General features: G+C 37.8%; 2 protein-coding genes across 3 annotated transcripts in view; one reads left to right on the forward strand and one right to left on the reverse strand.

Annotated features, from left to right (window-relative positions):
- thrap3b (thyroid hormone receptor associated protein 3b) lies at positions 1 to 13,718 on the forward strand. 2 transcript variants are annotated; one of them, XM_051872233.1, is made up of 11 exons: positions 1 to 25; positions 4,752 to 4,898; positions 6,131 to 6,895; positions 7,345 to 7,938; positions 8,031 to 8,206; positions 8,397 to 8,508; positions 8,600 to 8,675; positions 9,818 to 9,978; positions 10,620 to 10,905; positions 12,096 to 12,242; positions 12,437 to 13,718. In XM_051872233.1, exons 2-11 carry the CDS (start codon positions 4,777 to 4,779, stop codon positions 12,662 to 12,664), a joined length of 2,667 nt encoding a protein of 888 aa, XP_051728193.1. In that variant the 5' UTR covers positions 1 to 25; positions 4,752 to 4,776; the 3' UTR covers positions 12,665 to 13,718. The 2 variants fall into 2 exon arrangements, with proteins under 2 accessions (XP_051728193.1, XP_051728191.1); XM_051872231.1 differs by lacking the exon at positions 1 to 25 and adding an exon at positions 2,126 to 2,397.
- Positions 12,977 to 23,136, reverse strand: part of eva1bb (eva-1 homolog Bb (C. elegans)) — a 16,102-nt gene continuing 5,942 nt past the window's right edge. Inside the window, exons 2-4 of the mRNA XM_051872235.1 lie at positions 22,626 to 22,891; positions 17,427 to 17,558; positions 12,977 to 16,246 (exon numbers count right to left, since the gene is read on the reverse strand). Coding sequence (XP_051728195.1) covers positions 15,822 to 16,246; positions 17,427 to 17,493 — 492 coding nt within the window. The 5' untranslated portion in view covers positions 17,494 to 17,558; positions 22,626 to 22,891 and the 3' untranslated portion in view covers positions 12,977 to 15,821. The remainder of the gene's footprint in view (positions 16,247 to 17,426; positions 17,559 to 22,625; positions 22,892 to 23,136) is intronic.

Consider the following 23,136-nt stretch of genomic DNA (forward strand, 5'->3'; position numbering starts at 1 on the left):
TTCTCTCCATTACTGAACACTAGAGGTGAGGCTGCTCTCTTTGTTTTGTTCATATTTCTCCTGTGCATGTTTGAACGTGTTTTAATGTGTGATTTAATGTGATAATTATTTAAGTGAAACTATTTATGCACTCTTGCAGCGTCACTAAAATTGTAAAGGCCTGGAAATGGACAAACTAAACACCCTGCTAGTAAAGCAGAATTCAGAAAATGTCTCAAAAGTTTTTATTTTTTGTTAGCTTGTCCTAAATAATTTTCATTGGATGTGGTGTAGTTTATGTAATCTGTGTTCTCTTTCAAATGGTGGCGTAACATGTTATTAATGCACTGGACTAGTGCTTTAACCCTCAATGTCAAACATGCCACTTCTCAACCAGAAAAGAGAAATATGGCTTTAAAAGACATTGTATATACAGCTTCTGAGCAGAGTGTGGAGAGAAACAGCACACCCTTGATTGTAAATGGAAAAATAGTTCTTAACTGAACACAAAACCACAAGACGAAGAAGGCAGAACTTTCCACTGAAACTGTGCTACTCTTTTGAAATAAATAACCCATGGCATGAATACACGAACTCGCTCTAAATTTGGTTGTGGTACACGTATAGATATGTATTTGTGGTTTTTCATGTTGAAAAGCTTTCTCTAGTTTATGCTTTGCTTCATCACACACTTTCTGCTTTGCATGTGTTTATTTTTTAGCATCCAGGCACACTAAGTTTTTGTTTGAGTTCATCTAGATAAAAAATAAAGACTTTATTAGACATGAATTAAGCTAACATCACACTGTCTCGATGTTGTTACCCCCCTAGATCAGTTTGGGAATGTAAACAGTTTGCCAAAATGACAGGCAGGATTGCAGAGTCGTGCTGTGAAGCGATCTTTCATTCAGTCTGATTCAGAGCTATTTAGAACATGACACTTGCTGATAATATTACAGGACTCCAGGGTTCAGGCCATTTGACATAATAGACTTAATAGTATTGTTTTTTAATATATATATATATATATATAATTCTTTAAATTAAATATTTATTCTAAAGGTATTGTTATTAATATATATATATATATAATCTTTATTTTCTACTAGTTATGACATACACGCTGCAGATCTGCACCAGAAACGTTCTCTCGCCCTGTTGCAGATGACTATTTTTGCGATAGCAGCTGCCAGCAGTCTTGATGCCACCCAGAGAAGAATGTTTATCTATCTCTATGTTTTACTATTGGAAGCCATTGTCAATGACATAATGTAGCACCATGCAGTGTACAAGACTATGCTAAGAATAACCTTTAGTTGTGTTTCTCAACCTATAGTAATTAAAAAACGGTGTAGCTGCAGTGTAAAAAATGTGAGAAATAAAAAAAGAACACAAATGAACAATCTAAAAAAGGAAAGTGAGATTAGCACATATAACAATGCTTAAAACTGTCTCCAGCTTCCTGGAACAGACACAGGAAACACGTGCACATGTTGCAGAGTAGTAAGACCTACACGATTCATTCATTTATAGCCTATATGAATGAAATATATATATGCTAACAAAAAATATATATATTTTCAGTAACCCCTAGAAAAGGGCCATGCCTTACAGAAACATATGCATCCAGTCTTTTTGCAGACATGTTATAGATTGGCTCATGTAGGCTGACTCTCTGTTGTGTTTCCTCTCTGTGAAATACTGCCTGGTGCTGGACAGATTTCTCTGAATTGGCTCAGTGGCCTGTGATTACAGCTGTCAGTCCTGAGAAGCTTTCAACAGGTGTCTGAAATGGAGGCGCTGTGTCTGTTTTACCATGTGTAGATGCTGCAGTGGTGCTCAGAGGAAAGAAAATAGCTATATATTATATTAACATACAGATCTTTTTCAATTAATTAATTAATTAAAGAGACAATTAATAGTAGTTGTGTTAAAATGTAAGGAATTCTGTGTACTTCGAAAGAGACTGTGAGAATGTGCAAACGTAGTATCTCTATCAGGCCCATAAAACCTTCAAACTTAAAGTTTTTCAATTCAACATCAATTTTTTTTAAGAAAAGGAGAAAATAAATATTAAATAAAAAAGAAGAATGCCAAAAAGGGGCGTGTATAATTGTCTGTGTGCGCGCGCGCGCGCGCGTGTGTGAGAGAGAGAGAGTGCGTTGATCAGGAAGCTGAACTGCCTCGGAAGCCTTTTGCGTTTCCTGAGGCGACCAAATGGGCACTTCTCATTCTTATTACTCCGAAACCCTACACAACTGAACCCCTTTAGGTTAGAAGGGCGAAATAGAGCAGAATAAATAAAATCAAGCGTATATTAATCTGTATACGACGAATAATACACGTTATTCTTCCGTCGCGTGCTCGCAGCGCCTCAGCTCGTGAGCTCGCGCTAATCACATCTGACTAGCCCCTCAGGTGAGTCTTTTATACGCATTTTAGGACTATAGCGCTATTGTCTTACTATGTCCTGCTGGAGTTTCTCCTAAAAATGTTGTTTCATGTTATTTTTTTTTGATATTGTGTCTGCCTTTGCGCGTTTTATGCCGTTTCAGATTGGCTAATGGGGCTAGTGTTAGCATAGCGGCTAACAGCAGAAATTTAATTTGCAATAACATTCCTTATTTTGGTAGTATAATTGTGCGACTCAATGTGTGATTTAATTGCGTAACTTGCACAATACAATGCCTTTTATTGTTCATCCAGAATTATGTTGGTGTTATTCTGAACACACTGAGGTTGATGCATTTTATTTCTGTAATTAAATAGGCCTATCCTTTTAAAACATACCTTTTTAAAACACACCTGAATGAGTATGGCTGTAGATGATCGTTTCAAGTCGGAGTTACAGTTATAATGTGATTGTATCTAAACTATTTTTCACCCTTAACATGAAAAGTGAAAACGAAAGTGTACAAACGTATTGAATGCGTCTCAAAAATGGACTTTTTTTTTTTTTTTTTTTTTTTGCTGTTTATTGGCTTTTGAATTTAGATTTTACCATCTAAATGGGTCTGAAAAAGAATAGTGTTTTCCCTAATGTCTGGATATAGTGAGCTGCATGTCTAGACAGCAAAACAATACCTTGTCAGTGTTTGGACGTTTTGAGCATCTACGGACCTAGATAGTATTTTGGGATCTCAAAATGTCTAAAAACCTAGTGAAATGTCCCATCTGGTGCTTATGGAGTCTAAAGTAGCTAGGGAGACAGCTCCATAGGTTTTGAGACAGCCAGTAAATGTGCTCTGTACTGATGATTGGATCAATGCAAATGTTTTTTTCCAAAGTATTTCCTGAATAGATTAGAAACTAGCTGCACTGGTTGAGCCGGACTTTCTCTTACCCCGAAGGACTGGGTGATAATTGTTTGGCAGCAGCTGTTCCTGTTCCTGCTTTGACTATAGATGCAAATATATAGATTATATGCATACAAGTCTGTCATGCTAGAAGACACACCCTGATCCCACACTGAAGAATGCTATGTATCAATTAACTTCTCATGTTACTAGATAAATGAATCACACCGGAAAACCAGGATTTGTGATGTTAACCTCTCAGAGTAATTGTTGACCATTTATGTAACCAATTTTGAGCAGTCTGTGCTCTGTTCTTTTCAGAAACTTCTCACAAGAGTCTATTGTATGTTTTGCAAACATACTGCCTTAATATGCACTCTTTTATTGCAAATGACTTCTGCAAAATTTGCATGATATTAAAGGAAGTATGATTTTGAATGTTTAAGGATCTAAAACTATTTCACCTTCTGTTTTCTGGCTCATTTTTTCTGTTTGGCTCTCATCTTTGTCCTTATCTGCTGCATACTTTCAGAGTTTTTTTCTGTTAATATTTGATTTATCTGGTCAACACAAACAGAATTCATCCATAGTAGGTCAAGGTAAAAACAACACTGATCGTAAATGTTAATCAGTTCGGGTGCAGATGTTTGAAGACAAATAGTGTGTTTTAGTTGCATCAGTTACCATAAACGGGAATTATTTTGGACTGGTGATTCAATACTACTGTAGTGTACTGGAGAGATAACAGTAATCATTGTCAGCAGGGTTTATAAATATGTTACTGTGTTGAAAAATAGATTAGACATTTTAGACAATGCCCAAAACAAAGATGTAAATAAATTTACAACCATCTCAGAACAGCTTATATATAGCATTTATATTAGAGCTGCAAAAGAATTTAAATACTTGCATGACCTGCGAGATTTAATTAAATATTTTCAATTTTACTAAATGCACATTTTTTTTCAAATAAACATTTTTTTTTTCAATACTGCAAAGTCACTCATTTTTTTTTTTTTTTTTAATTCTATTGATTGCAGCCCTAATACATATAATTGCATAAATAACAACAATTGCATTTAATATTTCTTTGTTGAAGTGTAATGAATTAATTATTGTCAAAAAAGCAAAAAATAAAACAATTAAAAGTCGGTTCTGCATATCATTTATTATCGGTCATTTAAAATGTAAAATTTAGTCTCTGTTTTGCACAACAAACCGATAATTGAGAAGTTGTAAAAAAGTTTTTTTTTTTTTAGCTAGTCTGTTTTTGTTGGCTTTTGGTTGTTTTTTATTTTTAGGGGACTTTTCTCCACAGTCCTACTTATGTTTTATAATGGTATCCCAGCAAAAAGGTACATCTCGAAAAAATGCTCACCACCTATTGGCACAAGAGACAGCTTCTAACATCTTGTCCTGTGTTTTTTGATTCTGTGCAAGAGTGATAGCCTTGTGTTCATGTGATTCTCTTTTCAGGTCTGAAAATACTCTGAGCACAGAGATGTCCAAGCCTCCGAATTCTGCTTCTCGGTCCCGTTCCAGGTCTAGGACTAGATCAAGGTCCTACACACGATCTCACTCGAGGAGTCGCTCCCGCTCGAGATCCAGAAAGCGTCGCTACAGGTAGGCAAAGTCGCCATGAAATCGAAATTGACACTATTTACTTTGTTAGCGTACATCACTAGTCTTGAGGTGAACAATTAACCCGTGCAAGTTAATACACGGGAAAAAAAAATTGTTCGGCGTGGTAATCTTTAATCAAAATCTGAAAATTTGCTTCCACTCTGGAATGGCCTTCCCTCTCTGATAAAATGAGATTGATGGCTTGGGTAGAATATCCTTAACCACTCTCTTCTAACCGTCAGTCTGCTATTATCAAGAGATGGAGAGGAGGTGCAATAAAATAAAACCCTGCCCTCCATTCAATATTCCGTTTCACTTGGAAATGCGTCACAACACTGAAGTAAAGTTGGTTGCAACTTCTGGTTCACGCAGACTTTAATGGATTCCAGCCACTTTCTTTGCAACAAATTGATGATTGGAATGGCATTTTAAATGGGAAAAATTTTAAGCTGCCCTAACGTCATAGCTCAGTTTAAAAACAGCTGCACCCAAGAGCTTTATCCTGCCCTTAAATAAAGTCATTTAATATTAAAATAGCACTGAGATGAGATACCATATTTTTCCAGAATTTTGTTCCTCTTCTAACTGTTTCTCCTCTAACAGCCCACCCTTTTTTGTAGTTTTTTTACGTGTCCTGTGAAAGTTGGTTTAAAAAATGGTTTCCTTTTGTCTGACGTGACTACCTCTTTCCACTGCATGTGGATTAGCATGCCCTTTCATAATCGGAGCTGGTCAATAAACGTTAGTCTTAATCCGTTTTCCATTGAAAAAGCGCAAGTGCTAAGACATTCTCCTGTTGGTGAATGTTTGGTTTAGTCAGTGGTAAATTTGGACCACAGTGCTTGTAGTAAACCTTGGAAAATGGCTTTACTTTATGCATTGCCAGGTTTAGGTAATGAATTCAAGTTGCAGTTCCATTTAAATGAAAACTTCATATTTAATTTTAGAAAATGTGATGAAGGCATATATTTAGGCAGCATAATCTTTTATACAGTGGTAAAAGGTGTTGTTAGAGTTGCAACAGTTGTGAAATTTACAGGATGTGATATAACACTTTTTAAACATTTTGCTCATTGCAGAAACCCATCAAGGAAGTGGTTCCATTTGTGTAAATATTGATCCAGTAGCGCCATCAAGTGGTCATAATCATAACTGCATCTTTCTCTCTTTTTCTATCTCTAATCTTGTTTTAATTCTCTTCCTGTGCTTTGCATTTTCCTCTTTTCTTTTAGTTCTAGATCAAGATCCCGTTCGCATAGCAGGGAGAGGAACTATCCTTCTAGAGATTTCCAGGGCAATCGTGGTTATAACCGTGGTTTCCGTGGCTACCGGAGGCCCTTTCAGTACCACCGGGGCAGAGGGCGTGGCTACTTCCCACGAGGGAACTATCATAGAGGTGGGAGCAACTATGGTTACCGTTCCAACCATGGTTCCAACTGGCACGGCCATAGAGACCAGCAACAGCCATACGACCACCAGTACAGCCCTAGGAGGGGGCGCTCGCGTTCCCACACACCACGGAAAAGATCACCAAGCCGAAGCCATTCACGCCATTCCGGAAGATCTTCCTCAGGGCGCTCCAGACGTTCCAGCTCTTCCTCCCGCTCCTCATCCCCACGACGACGCAACTCAAGTGCGGGACGACCCCATGCCAAAGAAGCCAAAGGAAGGGCTTCACCGGGTGAAAGCAAGGGAGCAAGCAAGGAAGCATCCAAGCCTACAGGAAGCAGCCCAGAGGAGCCCGGTAGTAAGTGGGAAGGCCTATCTGACTACGAGACCAGTCCCAAACGCAATGTCGCGTCTGCTGGGGGTCAGTCAGAGATTAAAGTGTCCCTTTCTGGAGGTGCCGGCAATGGTGGTCCACTGTGGAGAAGCATTGGCCCTGCCAATAAAAGTCCACCAGAAAAGACATCAACCCCAACTGGCTTTGGGTTCATCACAAAGGAGGACTTGAAGACAGAAGACAAATCGGCCTCCATCTCAACTGCTTTTAAAAAGTATGTTTTTGATTTTGTAATTTGGATGTTTTCCCTCTCTTTCTTTTGTCCTCCAGGCAGTTTTTAATCAATCATCATTCTCTCAAATGTGTTTAGTCCTTGTACAGCAACAAAGATCCTTGGAAGAATAGAGCTTATAATGGAAACCAGCTTATTTCAAAGTCAAATGTCACAAATGGGCGTTTACCTGTGCTATGAGGTTGTTTGCAATCCCATAATTTAGGAGATAAAGTTTAAATGATGTAAGTATGGGAAAAAACTCCATCCTGGTTAGTCGTGTCTGCATTGCTGAAAAGTTGAACCATAAGTTTGCGCATGTCTTAAATGTTTTTGTTGTAAATAGGCTTTCTTATTTTGATGTTAAAGGTTAGTGCCAACTAGTTTGAAAATGTAAATGTTGTCTATTACAGTCTGCTTCTTATTAATTAACATGTGATCGTCCACCTCAGGTTTTTGGCAGAAAAGAAAAAGCCCTTATCAGACAGGGATAATGGAAGGGGTGAGGCTTTAAGCTTGGGCGACGCTGACAGTGAGAAGAGCAGCAGTAAGTCTAGGGGCATGTTTGAAGCATCCGAATCTGGATCAAAGACTGACAAAGGACTTCCTTTTCTGGATGCCGAGGAAGAGGAGTATCGCCAGGAAATGAAAGACAGGAAGACCGAGGAGGAATCCAAGTATAAAGACAAAACCATTGTCACGATGCGGGAATTAACCGAAGAGCGTTTCGGAAAATGGGATGACAGCGTCTATCTGTCCAACAAAGATTCATCAAGAAGGGATGAAGATATTGAAGAGGATCTGGATGAGGAACTTTATCGCAGTCGGAAGCATGCTTCAAGAAAAGAAGAGAAGGCCTCCAAGAAGAAAGAAAAGAAAAAAAGCAGGATCAGTCCATCCTCTCCATCGCCATCTAGAGTATCAGAAAACAGAGGAAGGCCACTGTTTCCAGCTGGAAGAGAGGCCTCGCCCCCAGCTAAATCCTCAGCAAAGAAAGACCCACACTTTAATTTCAGTATAAAGGCATTCACTGATGGTGGAGAAAGGTATGAATTTTAAAATCACTTAATTTTCTAATGTGTTTTTTCTTTGTATAACAACTTGGATACATGTGTATGACTCCACTGCTTTCGCTCAGCTCATCAGGTGTATTATCTAAAGAAAGACATTTGTCACGGGATCTTGTGCACCCTGGTAAAAAAGATCATGAGGAGTTTCGGTCGATCTTCCAACATATTCAGTCTGCTCAGCTTCGCAGGAGCCCTTCAGAGCTATTTGCTCAACACATTGTCACTATAGTACATCATATTAAAGGTAATTCCAGTCTAATCTAGTGGTTTTGTGCAATTTTACATTTAATTCTACACTTTGTGCTTTGAGGTGCCTTAGGGTGCAAACCTAGGACCGTTTTTGTTTGTGAAATTTGGAGAATTTGTCTTCATTTTTGAATATATTAATATGGTGGCATGTAAGAAATTATTTTTTTCCTACTCTCTGAATGTAGCTCAACATTTCAAGTCATCTGGGATGACTCTGAATGAGCGATTCGGAATATACCAAAGAAAAGCTGCAGAGATGGAAATGATGAAGCAGAGGAAGAGTCCTGAGATCCACAGGTAGGTGTATTTGCACTCATGTATCTTATGGTTTAAATGCCATGTTCCTCTTTTCCTTTCTTAATATTTTGTTTTGCATGTTCTTTCACAGGCGAATCGATGTGTCTCCCAGTGCTTTTAAGAAGCACTCTCACCTGTTTGAGGATTTCGAAGAGAGCAGCTACAAGGTGACACAGCGTTTTCAAATCTGAAATTCCTGCCCAAATGTGTACCAACTGAAACAGCAGAAATGTGCTATGAGGTGTATAATGCTAATGCACAAGAGCCCTAATCTCAGTCTTGTATTACTGAGCGTTACGCTCTCACCCTCCAGAGTTTGTCGTATGATTAATCGTGGGTACATACTTGCCCAAACAAAATGGCTAATCAAAAGGAAGTGAAAATTGATCCTGTGTCCAAGCCTTTCACTGGACCGCTAACCAATGCAATAGTAAGTATATCTCCTCAAAAATGTGTTTATGAAAAAAAAAAAAAAAAAAAGAGTGAGGATCAGTACTAATCAGTATTGGGAAAGCATGGAGCATGCTGCTTTCCCATGAGATCTGTGCGTTTTTGTTTTGGTCGTTTTTTTTGTCAAAGTCTCACGTGTTAATAGACGTCTGTCACATTTTCACTGGGTGTTGAATATATTATGTTCTATCACATTACTTCTTAAAATTGCACATGTATTTCATTGGTTTCATTATAACTTGGCCAACATTAGCCAACACTGTAAAGTCATAGAGGGTGACTAAATAAAACGAGGATTGAATTTGAGGTTATTCCTAAAGATGGCCAGTAGATGGAGTTTTTCAGCTGGGTTTTGACTGTCATTGTCTCATCTGCCATTTCAGTGTGAGACAAATGTTCTCAACCTCTTCTTCTTGTGCTTAGGTTAATCCAAAATTAATAATATATTAAATCATAATAATGTTTAAAGGGTTAGTTCACACAAAAGTGATTTTATCCTTCAAATCTCTATCCAATTCTCCCACATGCTCCTTTGCAATGAAAGTGAATAAGGATCAATGCTGTCAAGTTGCAGCAGTCGCATGAAAATAGTCCAAACAAAGTTGTTAAACTTCACATTCATTGTTTGGAAAACAGCACTAAACATCATCTGTGAAAAAAGAAAGTTACGGGTTTGTAATGACTTAAAGAAATGAATGAGAATTTTATTTTTGGATGAACTATCCTTTTAAACTTTAAGTTCAGTGGAAATCATATTGTAGTTCAAAATAAAATAAAGAAATTTTTACTCTGATCTGTTTACACTGTATTGATTCAAGAAAATATCTTAATTATTTTGGACATTGTTGTGTCTCCACAGGATCATGGTAAAAAACATGAGGGCGATTCTTTGGATCTTCGTTTGGCTATTGAGCGCCGTAAAAAGGATCCTAAACGAGAGGGGGGAAAGAGTTCAGCTGGCTCACGCACACCCAGTCACGAACTCTCCCCTGACAGATCCTCCAAACACAAGAAATCAAAGTATGTTTAAGATGTTCTTTGATTCTTACTGATGAATAATATTTGAATAGTACTTGATTTCTGATTCTGGGTCATGTTGTCTTGTGCTCATTTACTGGACTAATAATTTGTTGACTGAATGTTGATTTTCATGACAATGTTTTGGCATACCGAATAGGTATTTGTTGTTTTATTGCATTCACTTGTGTACTTAATTGCAATTGTTTTCCTTCTATTTAACTTTATAGTTCAAAAATGGTGTTATGTTGTGTGTTTATTCTCATACTTGTCCAACAGGTGGCAAAGCAGCTCTTATGTGATACAGAATTAGCCTAAAACCTTAGTCTAACTTTAACACTCATTCTTTTGCTGCCTTTCAAGCACTACTGTTTTCTTTGGGAAATGCAAATATATACACTCATGTCATATTTATCCTCATATTCTTCACCTCAATGTGTACTGATCATCGTTGTTGTAGAATTGCTTATATTACAGCATTTGCTTAGACTGGACTCTGTCTTTTACTGTCTTGTAATCACAAACAGTAAAAGATGTTAAATTACAACTCTTCACTACTCTATTATTTTAAAACATGCATTAATCAGTCATTTCGCAGTCACTCACTAGACGATTTTTAACTCTTGTTCTCCCTCATTCTAAAGGAAAAGCAAGAAGAAGCGTGAACGTTCACCTTCCTCCTCCTCTTCCTCCTCCTCCTCTCCTTCCCCTCATCCATACAGAGGAAAAGAGTACCATCCGGAGGAGCACATGGAAGGAGGAGGGGGTTTTAACAAGGCCCGCCTGGGGTCACGGGAGTTCCCCGGGCCCATGGAGCGTGGCCCTCGGGACTATGAGGGCCACATGGATAGGGGTTATGAGAGGGGCAGAGGAGGATATGACCGAGGAGGATATGACAGGGGTCGTGGGGGTTATGATCGGGGATTTGTTGTAAGTATCCCACAGTTCTCTGTGACATTGATATGACTTATTGATCATTGAGTTACAGAAGGGATTTGTTTGTTTATCGTTGATTGTCACAACTTTGTTCCTCTCTGGCTTCATTCCCAATCCTGTTTTAATTTGACACTAGCATGTTTCAAAGCTATTATAAATAAAACTAATCTGAAATGTTGTCTAGGTGGGCAGCTCACTAGAGTTTAGGATGGATAAGGCCCTGTGAAATCAGTTTTATTTTTTTCTCAAATTCTGTGTTTTCTGTTCATTTTTCGGGATGGTTTGGTTTTTGTGGTTTAAGTTTTAATAAACCTTTTAATAAAAAGCATGTCTAATTATTTGAATTCATAAAACTTTAACTATTTAGTTATTTATTAAAACTGAAACAATAGTGCCCTATGAAATTGAATTTTATTATTTATTATTTATTTATTTATTTTTTCAGAATTTTTGTTTTCCATTTGAATTTTTCGCAATTCTGTTTCATAATTTAATACAGATTTATTATCCAAAATGGTTGTAATCAAATGAATGTATACAAATGAATCTTTTGAAGTGTAATCCAATGGAAATTTAACAATTCATTGTATTTAATTTTTTGGCAAACAAAGTTCCGCATAACAGAGGTTTACTATGGAAGCTTGTTTCCGTCACTTAATAAAAAAATATTAAAAAGGTAACTTTTTATCTCAATTCTGACTTTTTTCTCGCAGTTGCCTGATATAAAGTCAGAATTGCGTGTTATGAAGTCAGAATTGCGAGTTGTGAAGTCAGAATTGGGATTTATAGAGTTTTTTTCTCGCAATTGAGAGATTTAATCACGCAATTCTGACTTTTTTCTCAGAATTGCATCATATAAACTCGCAATTGTGTCTCGCAGTATGACTTTCTCAGAATTGCGAGTTTATATCTTGCAATTCTGACTTTATAATATGCAGTTGTGAGTTATAAAGTCAGAATTGTGAGAAATAAACTCGCAATTCTGAGAAAAAACGTCAGTCTTTTATTTATTTATTCAAAATGTGCCAAATTCCATGACTTTGCACATTATACAGTAAATTCCATTTTCACAACTGGATTCTGTAATTCCACCTGCTTTTGTATTTGTGGCACAATGATCCTGAAGTTGTTCTCCCATATATCTTGGACTTCTTAGTTGATCTGCTCTTCTCTTGTATTTGCAGCCCAGAATGAGAGGAAGAGGATGGAACCGAGGAAATTACCCTGGCAACAACACCAATAACAACCCTCCAAATATGGGAGGCCCTTCACGCCCCCCGGAGGAGGAGTGGGACCCCGAATACACCCCGAAGAGTCGGAAGTACTTCCAGGTGTGATTCCTAGCTTTGATCTCAGATTCACGCGCCCCCCTAAACTTTACGCTAAAAACAAAAACTGCTGGTTGGTTGCTTCGCATGTCGCTCAGACAGTCCCTTCCTATATAAGTGCGCAATTTTGGGACTGAATAAGCTGCATGGTGGCCAGTAGGAGAGTTTCAATTTCCTTCTCTCTCGTCTAACTGCAGCATGACGACCGGGACAAGGAAGGGGAGATGAAGTGGGTGGACACTCGGGGGCGCGGCAGAGGGATTCACCCCCGCGGCAGGGGCACCTTCATTGTTCGAAAGGGTGGCGGCAGCCCCAAGTGGACCCACGACATGTTCCAGGGCAACGCTGAAGAGGGAGAGATAGAAGGCAGCGCAGAGCACAAAGACGACGAAAAGTCTGGGGAAAGCACTGCTTCCAAGCCATAGACGGATCCGCGTCCATTTGTGTCTGTTCTCCTCTACTGTCTCGAGCTCAGCGAGAGCCCTCGGGAGAAATGCATCCTCGTGTGTTCAGGTGTTGGACTGTGAAGCCCCATACGGTAGAGCCATGTCATTTATAGCATCACATGATCTGCTACTATTTTTCAGTTTTCAAATTTTTGTGTTTTTTCCGCTTGTTTTCGAAGTTGTGGGGGGGTGATTTGAAAATAAAAATTCAGTCATTCATTTTTCATTTAAAAAGTGCAATAAAAAATCCATGCACTTGTGCCTTAGATTTAACTGTAGTTTTATGATTCCTTTTTTTTTTTTTTTTTTTAACTTTTAATTTTGATTCTGCCAGTAGATTTTCCCTTTTCTATGTTTTGGAATTGCATGTAAATTCATTCATTTATATTTCGCCCCTTTTATTTTATAATGTCATTGGTGTATGGTTCAGTCTTATTGGAGCATATCTCTTGCGGACCAATACACTGTGTACTGGGCCGATTTTCTCGAGAAAATTGTCTGTTAAAAAATGTACAGAATCAGATTGTCCTGACAAGTGGGTTCTCATCTATATTTAACGTCCAATTTAGTTAATTTTCTTCCCTTAAATGCCACTAATGACTAAAAAAATAGTCCAATTACTTTGTGAAGTGTAAAAAAATTGACTTGTTTTCTATTTTGAGGAACAACAAAAAAAATCTTGTCAGTTTTAGATCATTCATGTGATTTTAAAGTGTAGATAATAATAGAACATTCAAGACTAAGCTTGTAATGATGCATTTATTGCAGCATTGTGTTTAAACTATCAACCAAAATGTAAAATAGTTCATGCTGCATGTTTAGATCATGTGGTTTTTCTTCCATTGATCTCTGTACTGCACTGTTCAGTTGTTGTAAGGATACACTGGGGGACTCAACTGCTTTCTTTAGAAACCTGCTTTGTGATGATACTGTAACGCTGTGACGTTCTCTTAACATTTACAATCTGTTAATTCAGTGCTTTCAGTCTCCATGGTAAATTTCAAATAAAGGCCGTCCTCTGTTTTACACATAATCTTGTTTTTGTTTCGAGTTGCATTGGTCTTGCTGCTCTCGACAGCTGGAGCCTTTTAGTGACTTTATGATGATGTTCAGCTGTAGTAAAATGTGATGTGAGCCATCTGATGATTAAAATCTCATATTGCAGTGCAGTTACAGGTTTCAGGGTGCCCATTCATGCTCTTGCAGAGTTTAGCTTCAACCTGCTCAAACACATCTGCCTAGTTGATTACCTGGTTCAGGTGTGTTTGATTGAGATTGGAGTTAAACCAAAGCCACTGGAAGGCAAGCCTGCAACCTTTAGCCAAAAAAGCGTAACGGCTAATGCTAACTGGCGGTACTCATGGAGGAGTTTTGAATGGCGATGCGATAGGCTGAGAGGTGCCGCATGTGATTAAGTTAGCCGTTACGCTTTCTCCAATGGTAAGAGATACAGACCCTCTTATCTCCCTATAATAATACAATCTCTGGTTAAACTGCAAGAAGGTCACCCTCCAGAAGCAGGGTTAGACACCCCTGATTTACAGCAAGTATAGTGCATTTAAGATTCTTAAAGGGGACCTATAATGCTCCTTTTCACAAGATGAAATATAAGTCTCTGGTGTCTGCAGAATGTGTCTGAAGTTTCAGCTCAAAATACCCCACAGATCATTTATTATGGCTTGACAAACTTGCCTCTGTTTGGGTGTGAGCAAAAACGCAGTTTTTGTGTGTCCCTTTAAATGCAAATGAGCTGCTGCTCCCGGCCCCCTTTCCAGAAGGCGGCGGAGCTTTAACAGCTCGTGCTTCGGCTGCTCAACAACCACAAAACTGGAGAATCTCACGCACCCAAAATGAGGATCGTCAGTAACGGTGTTCAGCCTTACATTGTTCAAACCGGAGTCGACACTGATGGAGAGACTCAGGAAGAAGTTACAACTATTAGAATGAAACTGGACGTTTCTGAATGGTTAGTGGATAAATTTATGCAGTTGCTGTGGAGTTGATTCAGCTCATCGACTAGTATGTGCCGTCATGTTAATCTTTTGTGCAAATCCAGCATTGAATTGACCCTCATTTGTGAAGCAGTCCGGTGTAAAATGATGGCATGACAATAACATACTACTACTACAACTCTTCCTCTTCTCTAAAGCAGCCCAACATGGCCTCACCACCTTTGTTGCATGTTCCCGGGGGCAGGGTTTATGTAAATTTCGGGGTTTGTGATGTCACTAACCCAGGAAGAAGATCGTTGTAGTCCTTAAAAAGCGATTTCTGTACACACTAACTCAAGTTTAAAAAGTGAAATCATAATCAAGGACCGCTTTAATTTGTTTGTTGTTGTTGTTTTTCTGTTAGTATTCACATTTGCAAAGAACATCCATTTTATTATGTTGTTAAATACCTTTCTGCAACTTAATTAATGGAACTGTCCAATGGCACTCGTTGCTCAATTTATAAAAACATTCCTGAGGGTTTAAAAGCACGTTTTTGCTCCTCCTATTATTTCTTCTGTACAAAATGTATTATTTGAGCTTTTAAATTCGTCTAATACATCTAACTGTGCGACTACGGTTCTAGGTGGATTATCTTCTGATTATTTCTTGTATCCTTTTTGTAAGATAGGGGAGTAGGGATATGGAAAAAGGAAACCGGAGGAGAGACAGTTGAAAAGTTTAGCAAATAATGGAAGGTGAAGGGCTGCGTCTTCCACTTTCTCATTTATGGTGCACCATGTGTGAAGATTGGATGTAAATATTTGGTTTTGTTTTTATTTTTAAAATACATAGTGTATGTATATATACAAACATTTAAGTTTTAAAATTTATTTATAGATATAAAAAATGCAAAAGAAAAAAAGTGATCTATAAAAACTTACAAATGATCATTCAGAAGACAAGGGCTTGTGAAGTCAACCTCAAAACAGAAATATGCTAATCAAATTCTCAATCCTTCCCTTTTTAAAGGTATATTACACCTAAATCTCTTGCGCAGATAAATGTCCTGTGTGGCATTTCATATCTGCATATGGTGATGAGAAACAAATATATATGTGAGGAAAATTTCAAATTCAATGCTGTCACCATGTGTGGTTCTCTGTATGCATGAAACAACTGTGTCCAGAAGATAAAACATGCTCCTAGAGATAGTGAACTCGACCGAGTGTTCCTGTGCCGGTGACGAGTATATCCGGCTGTCCGTTCCTCCAGATCTCCCTGACGATTCGTTCTCTCTCCTCCAGTCTTCTGGCTCTCTCCAGCTCGTCTGCTGAAGCAAACACATTCACGCTCCTAATGGTTCCGTTCAGCTGGGTCTGATCACTCAGGGGACTCACGGTGAGCACTGGGACTTCTAGGTCCTCGTCATCTCCTGCCTCACTTTCATCCTCTTCCTTGTCTTCCTCCTCCTCGCTGGAATCTTTTAGTCGTCTCTTGTCTGGTGTGGAGGGCGTTTTTGTCTTTGAACGCGGTCGGCAGGTGATGCCCAGTATGAGGAGGACCAGAGCCAACAGAAGACCTGAACACACGCCCAACATGAAGTACAGCGCAAAGCTCTCCATGTTCCCTGTATTAAATAGGGGAGGGAAATTGTCAAGAACATGCATGAGTCATATTTGAGCATAAACTCAAAAGAGAGAATTTATATTAATAAATATATTAAAGGATTAGCACACCCAAAAATGAAAATTCTGTCATTAATTACTCACCCTCATGTTGTTCCAAACCCGTAAAACTTTTGTTCATCTTTGAAACGCAAATGAAGATATTTTTCATAAAATCTGAGCCAGTTCTGTCCCTCTATTGACAGTTATGCAACTGACACTTTGACGCATCAAAAAGTCCATAAAGAGATCATGAAACTAATCCATATGAATTGAGCGATTTAGTCTAAATTTTCTGAAGAGACACAATTGCTTTATATGATGAACAAATTGAATTTAGGCTTTTATTCACATATAAACATTCATCAACTCACACATCAGTTGTGGTAAACAGAAGCTCAATCATGCTTGCCTGACGTGCGAGAACCAATGAGGTTCGTTCTCCTGTTACGCAGCACGTTTGAGCTTCAGCAAGAACCAATGAGGTTCATTCTCGTGTTACGCATCACTTTGAGCTTCCGCAAGAACCAATTAGGTTCATTCTCGCGTTACGCAGCACGTTTGAGCTTCAGCAAGAACCAATGAAGTTCATTCTAATTTGTGAAGATCTTCATTTGTGTTCTGAAGATGAACAAAAGTCTTACGGGTTTGGAACGATATGAGGGTGAGTAAATGATGACAGAATTTTCATTACTGGGTGGACTAACCCTTTAAACATAACATTCAAATAAAATAAAAAAAAGTGTATTATTATACATTTTTTTAAATGTATTATTAAAATACATAAATGTATTATTCTCTTTAAATATATCCTTCAGAAGTCATTATAACATGCATATGATTGAGTAATTTTATTTATTTTTTTTTTTATTGATTTTACACTAAAGAAAATCCCCAGAAAAAAAAATAAAGAAGTGTTTAGGAACATTTAAGCCATCTCTCATGAAGTCGGAGGTGTGAAGCCAAATCAAACAGAACACTTAAGTCCATGGAATGGCTTGTTATTGTGTTCTTGAGGTCAGAAGTGTGATGGGGCATTAAGTTCAGTAAAACTGATCCAAATCTATAGTGCTTAGCCAAGTGCCTTTCAGCGCTTGAGCTCTTAACCTGGGCATTAATGAACCATTTGTGTTGAGCTTTCACCTTTTATATGTGCGTAAGTAGCCATGCTGTTACTCAGCAGCTCCATGTCTTTCCGTATGGGGTTCATGTTGGCTTCTTTTTCTTTTCTTTTGTGCTTTCTTCTCTACTTTATCACACCTTGACCTTCAGCCCCTGTGGTGGAAAAACAAACATATGCTTCAAGATGCAATAATGATTTCTGAGAATCATTGTTGAACACTGTTGATATTTGAAATCAACCCAAACACACCCCTCCCTTCATTGCTCCGCCCCCAAAATGCACAAACATACAATGCAGTGAATCTTAGATGAAGCGAAGCAAAATATTGCCTCATGAAATTAAAGCAAAGATGACAAGAGTATACACAAGAGTACATATACAAGCAAAAGTTCGGTGTTGGTCGTCAACAACTCCAGACAAACAACGACACTCAAAACTGTCCTGTCACTATAGCTAACAGCAAAATCAATGTCACTCACGTATGGAACAGAAACAACACAACCTCGGCATCCATTTTCAGGCCTTCCTGCTTAGGTCTCTCCAGCGCTGGAAAGCTTTTGTAATATTAACTCGAATCCTAAAGCTCTTGCCTGATCATAACCCTTCTTTTTCCAGTGATATTCCTCTGATCTTTTCTCTTTTGTAATGTCTCTCAGCCATCTCTCTTTCTACAGTGTTTCTTCAAAGCTCCCTCTTGCTCACTGTCTCTCCTCCCCCATCAAGAGTGGACACGCCCCCTACTGCTGATTGGCTACAAGTGTGTTGTGCTTTTCGGTTCGATCCACTTTCAACAGCGTTTTTCAAAAATTGCTTACTGCACCTTTAAGAGAGTGCAGTTATAAGAAAAAAAGAAAAAAAGAACCCAATACAAACTTCTGGGTGTTAGCTGGTGGCCTAATTGTCACTATTCTGTTACTAGGGTGTTATGAGTAGTTCCTATGACTGAGTTGTTCCCAGTGTGTTCTTGGCAGTTGCCATCATTCGTGTTAGTAGCCCTAAACCAGTGTTGAGTTGCGTGCAAAAGTGTACTTTTGGTTATGGGTTTTGAAAAATCAATTGTAATAGTTATACTTGCATGCTTTAGTATCGCAAGGACAACTAAAACAACATAGCCCACCATGCTTAATTAGAAAAATACGCCCTAATGTGTTTATTTTGGCCCCTGAGGCTGAAATTGCACTAAGTGTGCCATTAAGAAGCATTATATATCATCTCTTTCCACACAGGCCATTTGTTACTGCTGTTGTTATTGCATTGACCCAGGTCTGTTTGCTCCCAGACAGATTTTCCCATTTTTCCCACAGGAACTGAGACTTTATGAAGACATTCACATGCTGCTCGGGGTCTGCGTGGGACTCTTCCCTGGGAAACTGGGAAGGATCCAGCTTGTGTCACTCTCTCCAAGAAGGAAAAGAGGAGAGGGGGGAGTATTAAAGCTGAACATCTGGATTTCCAACGCCATAATGTGCTGGAGCCACACAAGTCCTGGATGTGTGCTTGGCAAGAATCTCCTCCGGCCCAAGCGAGGGAACGATAAAAAGCATCAGACTTTAAATGCGGTGACTCCCTGTGTGCGTCCGCACCATAAAACCCGCAGTCGCTGAGACCATGCCGTGATCACGGAAGAGGTGCCATGTTATTGTCTTCCTGTTTATTTCCTCTTGGGGCCTGTAATTACAGCAAACGGTAATCTACGCCATCAAGGCTCAAAGTCTCAGCCGCCCCTGATCCCTATCTGCCACACTCTTGGCAGAACAAGGGCACATGTTTTAGTACACTAAAGTGAAGCACATTATGTTCACTTTCATTATGTCTTTTATTTGTAGCTTTCTATTGGTCAAAATGCTCTACTTTTCTCCTCACAGATGCCTAAAGTAATGTTTTATTTGATTTTTATAACTCATGAGATTTAATGAAGATCTCATTTTTGTGTCATTTAATTATCTCATGTTAATAATAATAAACACACAAATAAGAACATCTTTGGTATACAGTAAAATTTCTTGTTTTTAAAATTATATAAAACTTTTTTTTTATATAAAAAAAATTATATATATATAATTATCATTATTATTGTTATACAATATTACAATATTATGCAATATAATAATGATGATGATTATGATAATTATATAATTATATTTATAATTAATGTTTATTATATTTATACAATATTATTTAATATAATAATAATTTAGTAGTAGTATATTGAATATTACATAATTACATTAAATTGATAAAAAATACTAATAGAAAAGAATAATACATTTAATATAATTATACAATATTATAATATAATATATAATAATAATTGTTATATATATATTAATGTTTATTATAATTATACAATAATAAAAATAATAATGATGTTAATATTCCTAAAATTATGTAATATATGTATATTAATTATTAATAATAGTAGTAGTAGTAAAAGTCATAGTAGTAGTATTATATTGAATATTACATAACTATATTATTACATAATTATTATACATTTATAATACAACAATAACAATAATATTTATTTATTAATATATATATATATATATATATATATATATATTATTAATGTTTATTACAATTATAACAATGATGTATACATATAATTATTAATATTAGTAGTAACAGTCATAGTAGTAGTAGTATTAAACATTTATAATAATAATAATACAAGAATAACAATTATTATTATTTTAAAAACATTATTGTTATAATAATGGTAATAATTAATTTTAATACTTTATATAAACATAAGTAACTAAAAGTCTATTGAGCACTGAAAGAGCACATTTTGAACAATAAAATCTTCACCTCAGATGTTTCAGAGACAAAACTTCCAGTAGTTAAATGTTTAAATGCAAGCAGGGATTCTTGTCATGTGGGTCTCAGTTTTGTGCTCGCTCTGCAATCCTGTAAAGCCCCTCCAGCATGGTTTAGCAAACACAAACTACATTCCCTCACATAAACAAATGACAAACAGGAACTAGGATACCAGAAATATAAGATTACACTAAAAGCTTGTAAACATTGTCAAGTTCTGCTCCAAGTACCAATTAGCGTGGGACGTATGCCACAAGATCCAAAAATACTCCCGTTACCAGACAGTGGCTAACTGGCCTTCAGTTCTACCCCACAGCTGTGAATCATCAGCACAGGACAAAACAGCTCTCAAACATACCATCTCCCACCTGTCAGACCTTTTCCCAGAAGAGCAAACCTGCAGAAGGGCATGTAGCAGCAGATGTCGGAGAGCCTGCTGAGCTCATGCTTTTTTCTCTATATTCTCTAATCAGCAAACTGCTACAGCATCTTTTGTTTTTTCAATGTCACAAGAACTATGACTTTGATACGTCTTTCATAATCACATTATTAACAACATTAGAAATCAAACAAAAAAATAGTCTGTTCAAAAGGTTTATTTATAATTTAAAGTCATTTAAAAAATGTAAGAATTTGGGGGGCAGAATTGCGAGAAAAAAGTCAGAATTGCAAGATATGAACTCGCAGTTGCAAGGAAAAAAGTCAGAATTGCGAGAAAAAAGTTAGAATTGCGGGGGAAAAAGTCAGAATTGTGAGGAAAAAAGTGAATTGCGAGGATAAAAGAATTGCAAGATATAAACTCGCAATTGCAAGGAAAAGTCAAAATTGTGAGGAAAAGTCAGAATTGCAAGATATAAACTCGGAATGGCTAGGAAAAAAGTCAGAATTGCAAGAAAAAAAGTCAAAATCGCTAGGAAAAAGTCAGAATTGCTAGGAAAAAAGTCAAAATCGCTAGGAAAAAAGTCAGAATTGCAAGAAAAAAAGTCAGAATCGCTAGGAAAAAGTCAGAATTGCGAGGAAAAAAGTCAAAATCGCTAGGAAAAAAGTCAGAATTGCAAGAAAAAAAGTCAGAATCGCTAGGAAAAAGTCCGAACCGCAAGGAAAAAAATCCGAATTGCGAGGAAAAAAGTCCGAACCGCAAGGAAAAAAGTCCGAATTGCGAAGGAAAAAAGTCCGAACCGCAAGGAAAAAAGTCTGAATGCGAGAAAAAAGTCCGAACCGCAGAAGAAAAAAAATCGAATTGCGAGTTCAGAATTGCTAGGAAAAAAGTCCGAACCGCAAGGATAAAAGTCCGAATTGCGAGTAAAAAAAAAATCAGAATTGCGAGGAAAAAAGTCCGAATTGCGAGGAAAAAAGTCTGAACCGCAAGGATAAAAGTCCGAATTGCGAGGAAAAAAGTCAGAATTGCGAGGAAAAAAGTCAGAATCGCGAGGAAAAAAGCCAGAATCGCTAGGAGAAAAGTCAGAACTGTGAGGAAAAAGAGTCAGAATTGCAATCTTGCATTTCTGAATAGTGAAATATAATCTCACAATTGTGAGTTATAGAAGAAAAAAGACAGACAGAAGTGACTTTATAACTCTATAATTTATAATTCTGACTATAACTCACAATTGAGACTTTATATCACACAATTCTGAGAGAAAAAAAGTCAGAATTGTGAGATAAAAAGTCGCAATTACAAAGTCGCAATTGTTATTTATTAGTGTAGGAAACAAGCCTTCATACGCCAGCCTCACATGGTTTCTATGTAATCAAAACAAACCAAATTACATTTTTATATTTTCTGAACAAAATGTGAGTGGTACTTTCTCACTGGATGTTGTGGGTAGTTGCTAGGGCATTGTTATGCAGTTGCTAGGGTGTTGTGGATGGTTTCTCTGTTGTTGCTTTGCTGTTGCTAGTGCATTGCTATACAGTTTGTTGTATACAGGGTGTTGTGGGTGGTTGCTAGGGTGTTGCTAATGTGTTACTATGCAATTTTTAGAGTGTTGTTGGTGGTTCCTAGGGCATTGCTATGCAGTTGACAGGATGTTGTGCGTAGTACCCAGTGCATTGCAATGCAGGGTGTTCTCGGTGGTTGCTAGGGCATTGCTAAGCAATTGCTAGGTTGTTGTGGGTGGTTGCTAGGTTGCTTCTATGAGTGTTGTGGTCGCTATGATGTTGATCAGAAGAGTCAGCCCTTAAGTCTCTGTGATACCCTGGTCTTTAGATATGACACAAGTCCGTCCTTCAGAGTGAGACTTTTCACCCGGTTATATTTTACAGCAGACAAAAATAGTTTGTACAGCTCTTTTATAGTATACTAATCCACCCATGTTACATTTTATCTTAATTTAAAAAGTCAACTATAGTTTTGATGTTTCATCCCTTTAACAAAAATGCAGTATTTCATTTCTTACCTTTTCTAACGAACCATCATTTCTATCCAGAATGTCCTGGCGGAGGAAATATGAATCCCGTATCCAGAGGCGGTGTGACCTCACCAGGCTGGAGGATGAAGCGGGAACACTAAACTCTGAGAGGTGCTTGAGTTCTTGAGGTCTACTCACACATGTCTGTGCCTGACATCAGGAGACGCAGCAGCCCTCTGTGGTCACACATACACAGCGTCTCTCTCACTGCGACCAGACCATAGAAAAGCAGTTTGGGTAAAGGGAGGTGTTTCCTGTCAGAGGGGAAAATAGAGTCAGGGAGGGGCACACGAATTTACACCCTCAGGATGGCAGAGCGATCCAGGCCACATTTCACACCCGCTGGTCAACAGATCATTGTAAACCTCTTCTTCAGGTCCACACATGTATATTTGAATGTGTTGTGTCGGTGTGTAAACCACAGTAAAACCTACTGCTTGTTTTCTTTAAGCTCAGACGGACTATCCATGCTGTGCTGAATGAAGGAAGTATAGAGTTT

The sequence above is a fragment of the Ctenopharyngodon idella genome, chromosome 19 (assembly GCF_019924925.1).
Source record: "Ctenopharyngodon idella isolate HZGC_01 chromosome 19, HZGC01, whole genome shotgun sequence".
In the NCBI taxonomy this organism is placed as follows: domain Eukaryota; kingdom Metazoa; phylum Chordata; class Actinopteri; order Cypriniformes; family Xenocyprididae; genus Ctenopharyngodon; species Ctenopharyngodon idella.

Coding starts and splice junctions, on each gene's coding strand:
- thrap3b (XM_051872233.1), top strand. CDS start 4,777: ATGTCCAAGCCTCCGAATTCTGCTTCTCGGTCCCGTTCCAGGTCTAGG. Junction 7,939..8,030: donor TTCACTGATGGTGGAGAAAG/GTATGAATTTTA, acceptor GCTTTCGCTCAG/CTCATCAGGTGTATTATCTA. Junction 8,207..8,396: donor TATAGTACATCATATTAAAG/GTAATTCCAGTC, acceptor CTCTGAATGTAG/CTCAACATTTCAAGTCATCT.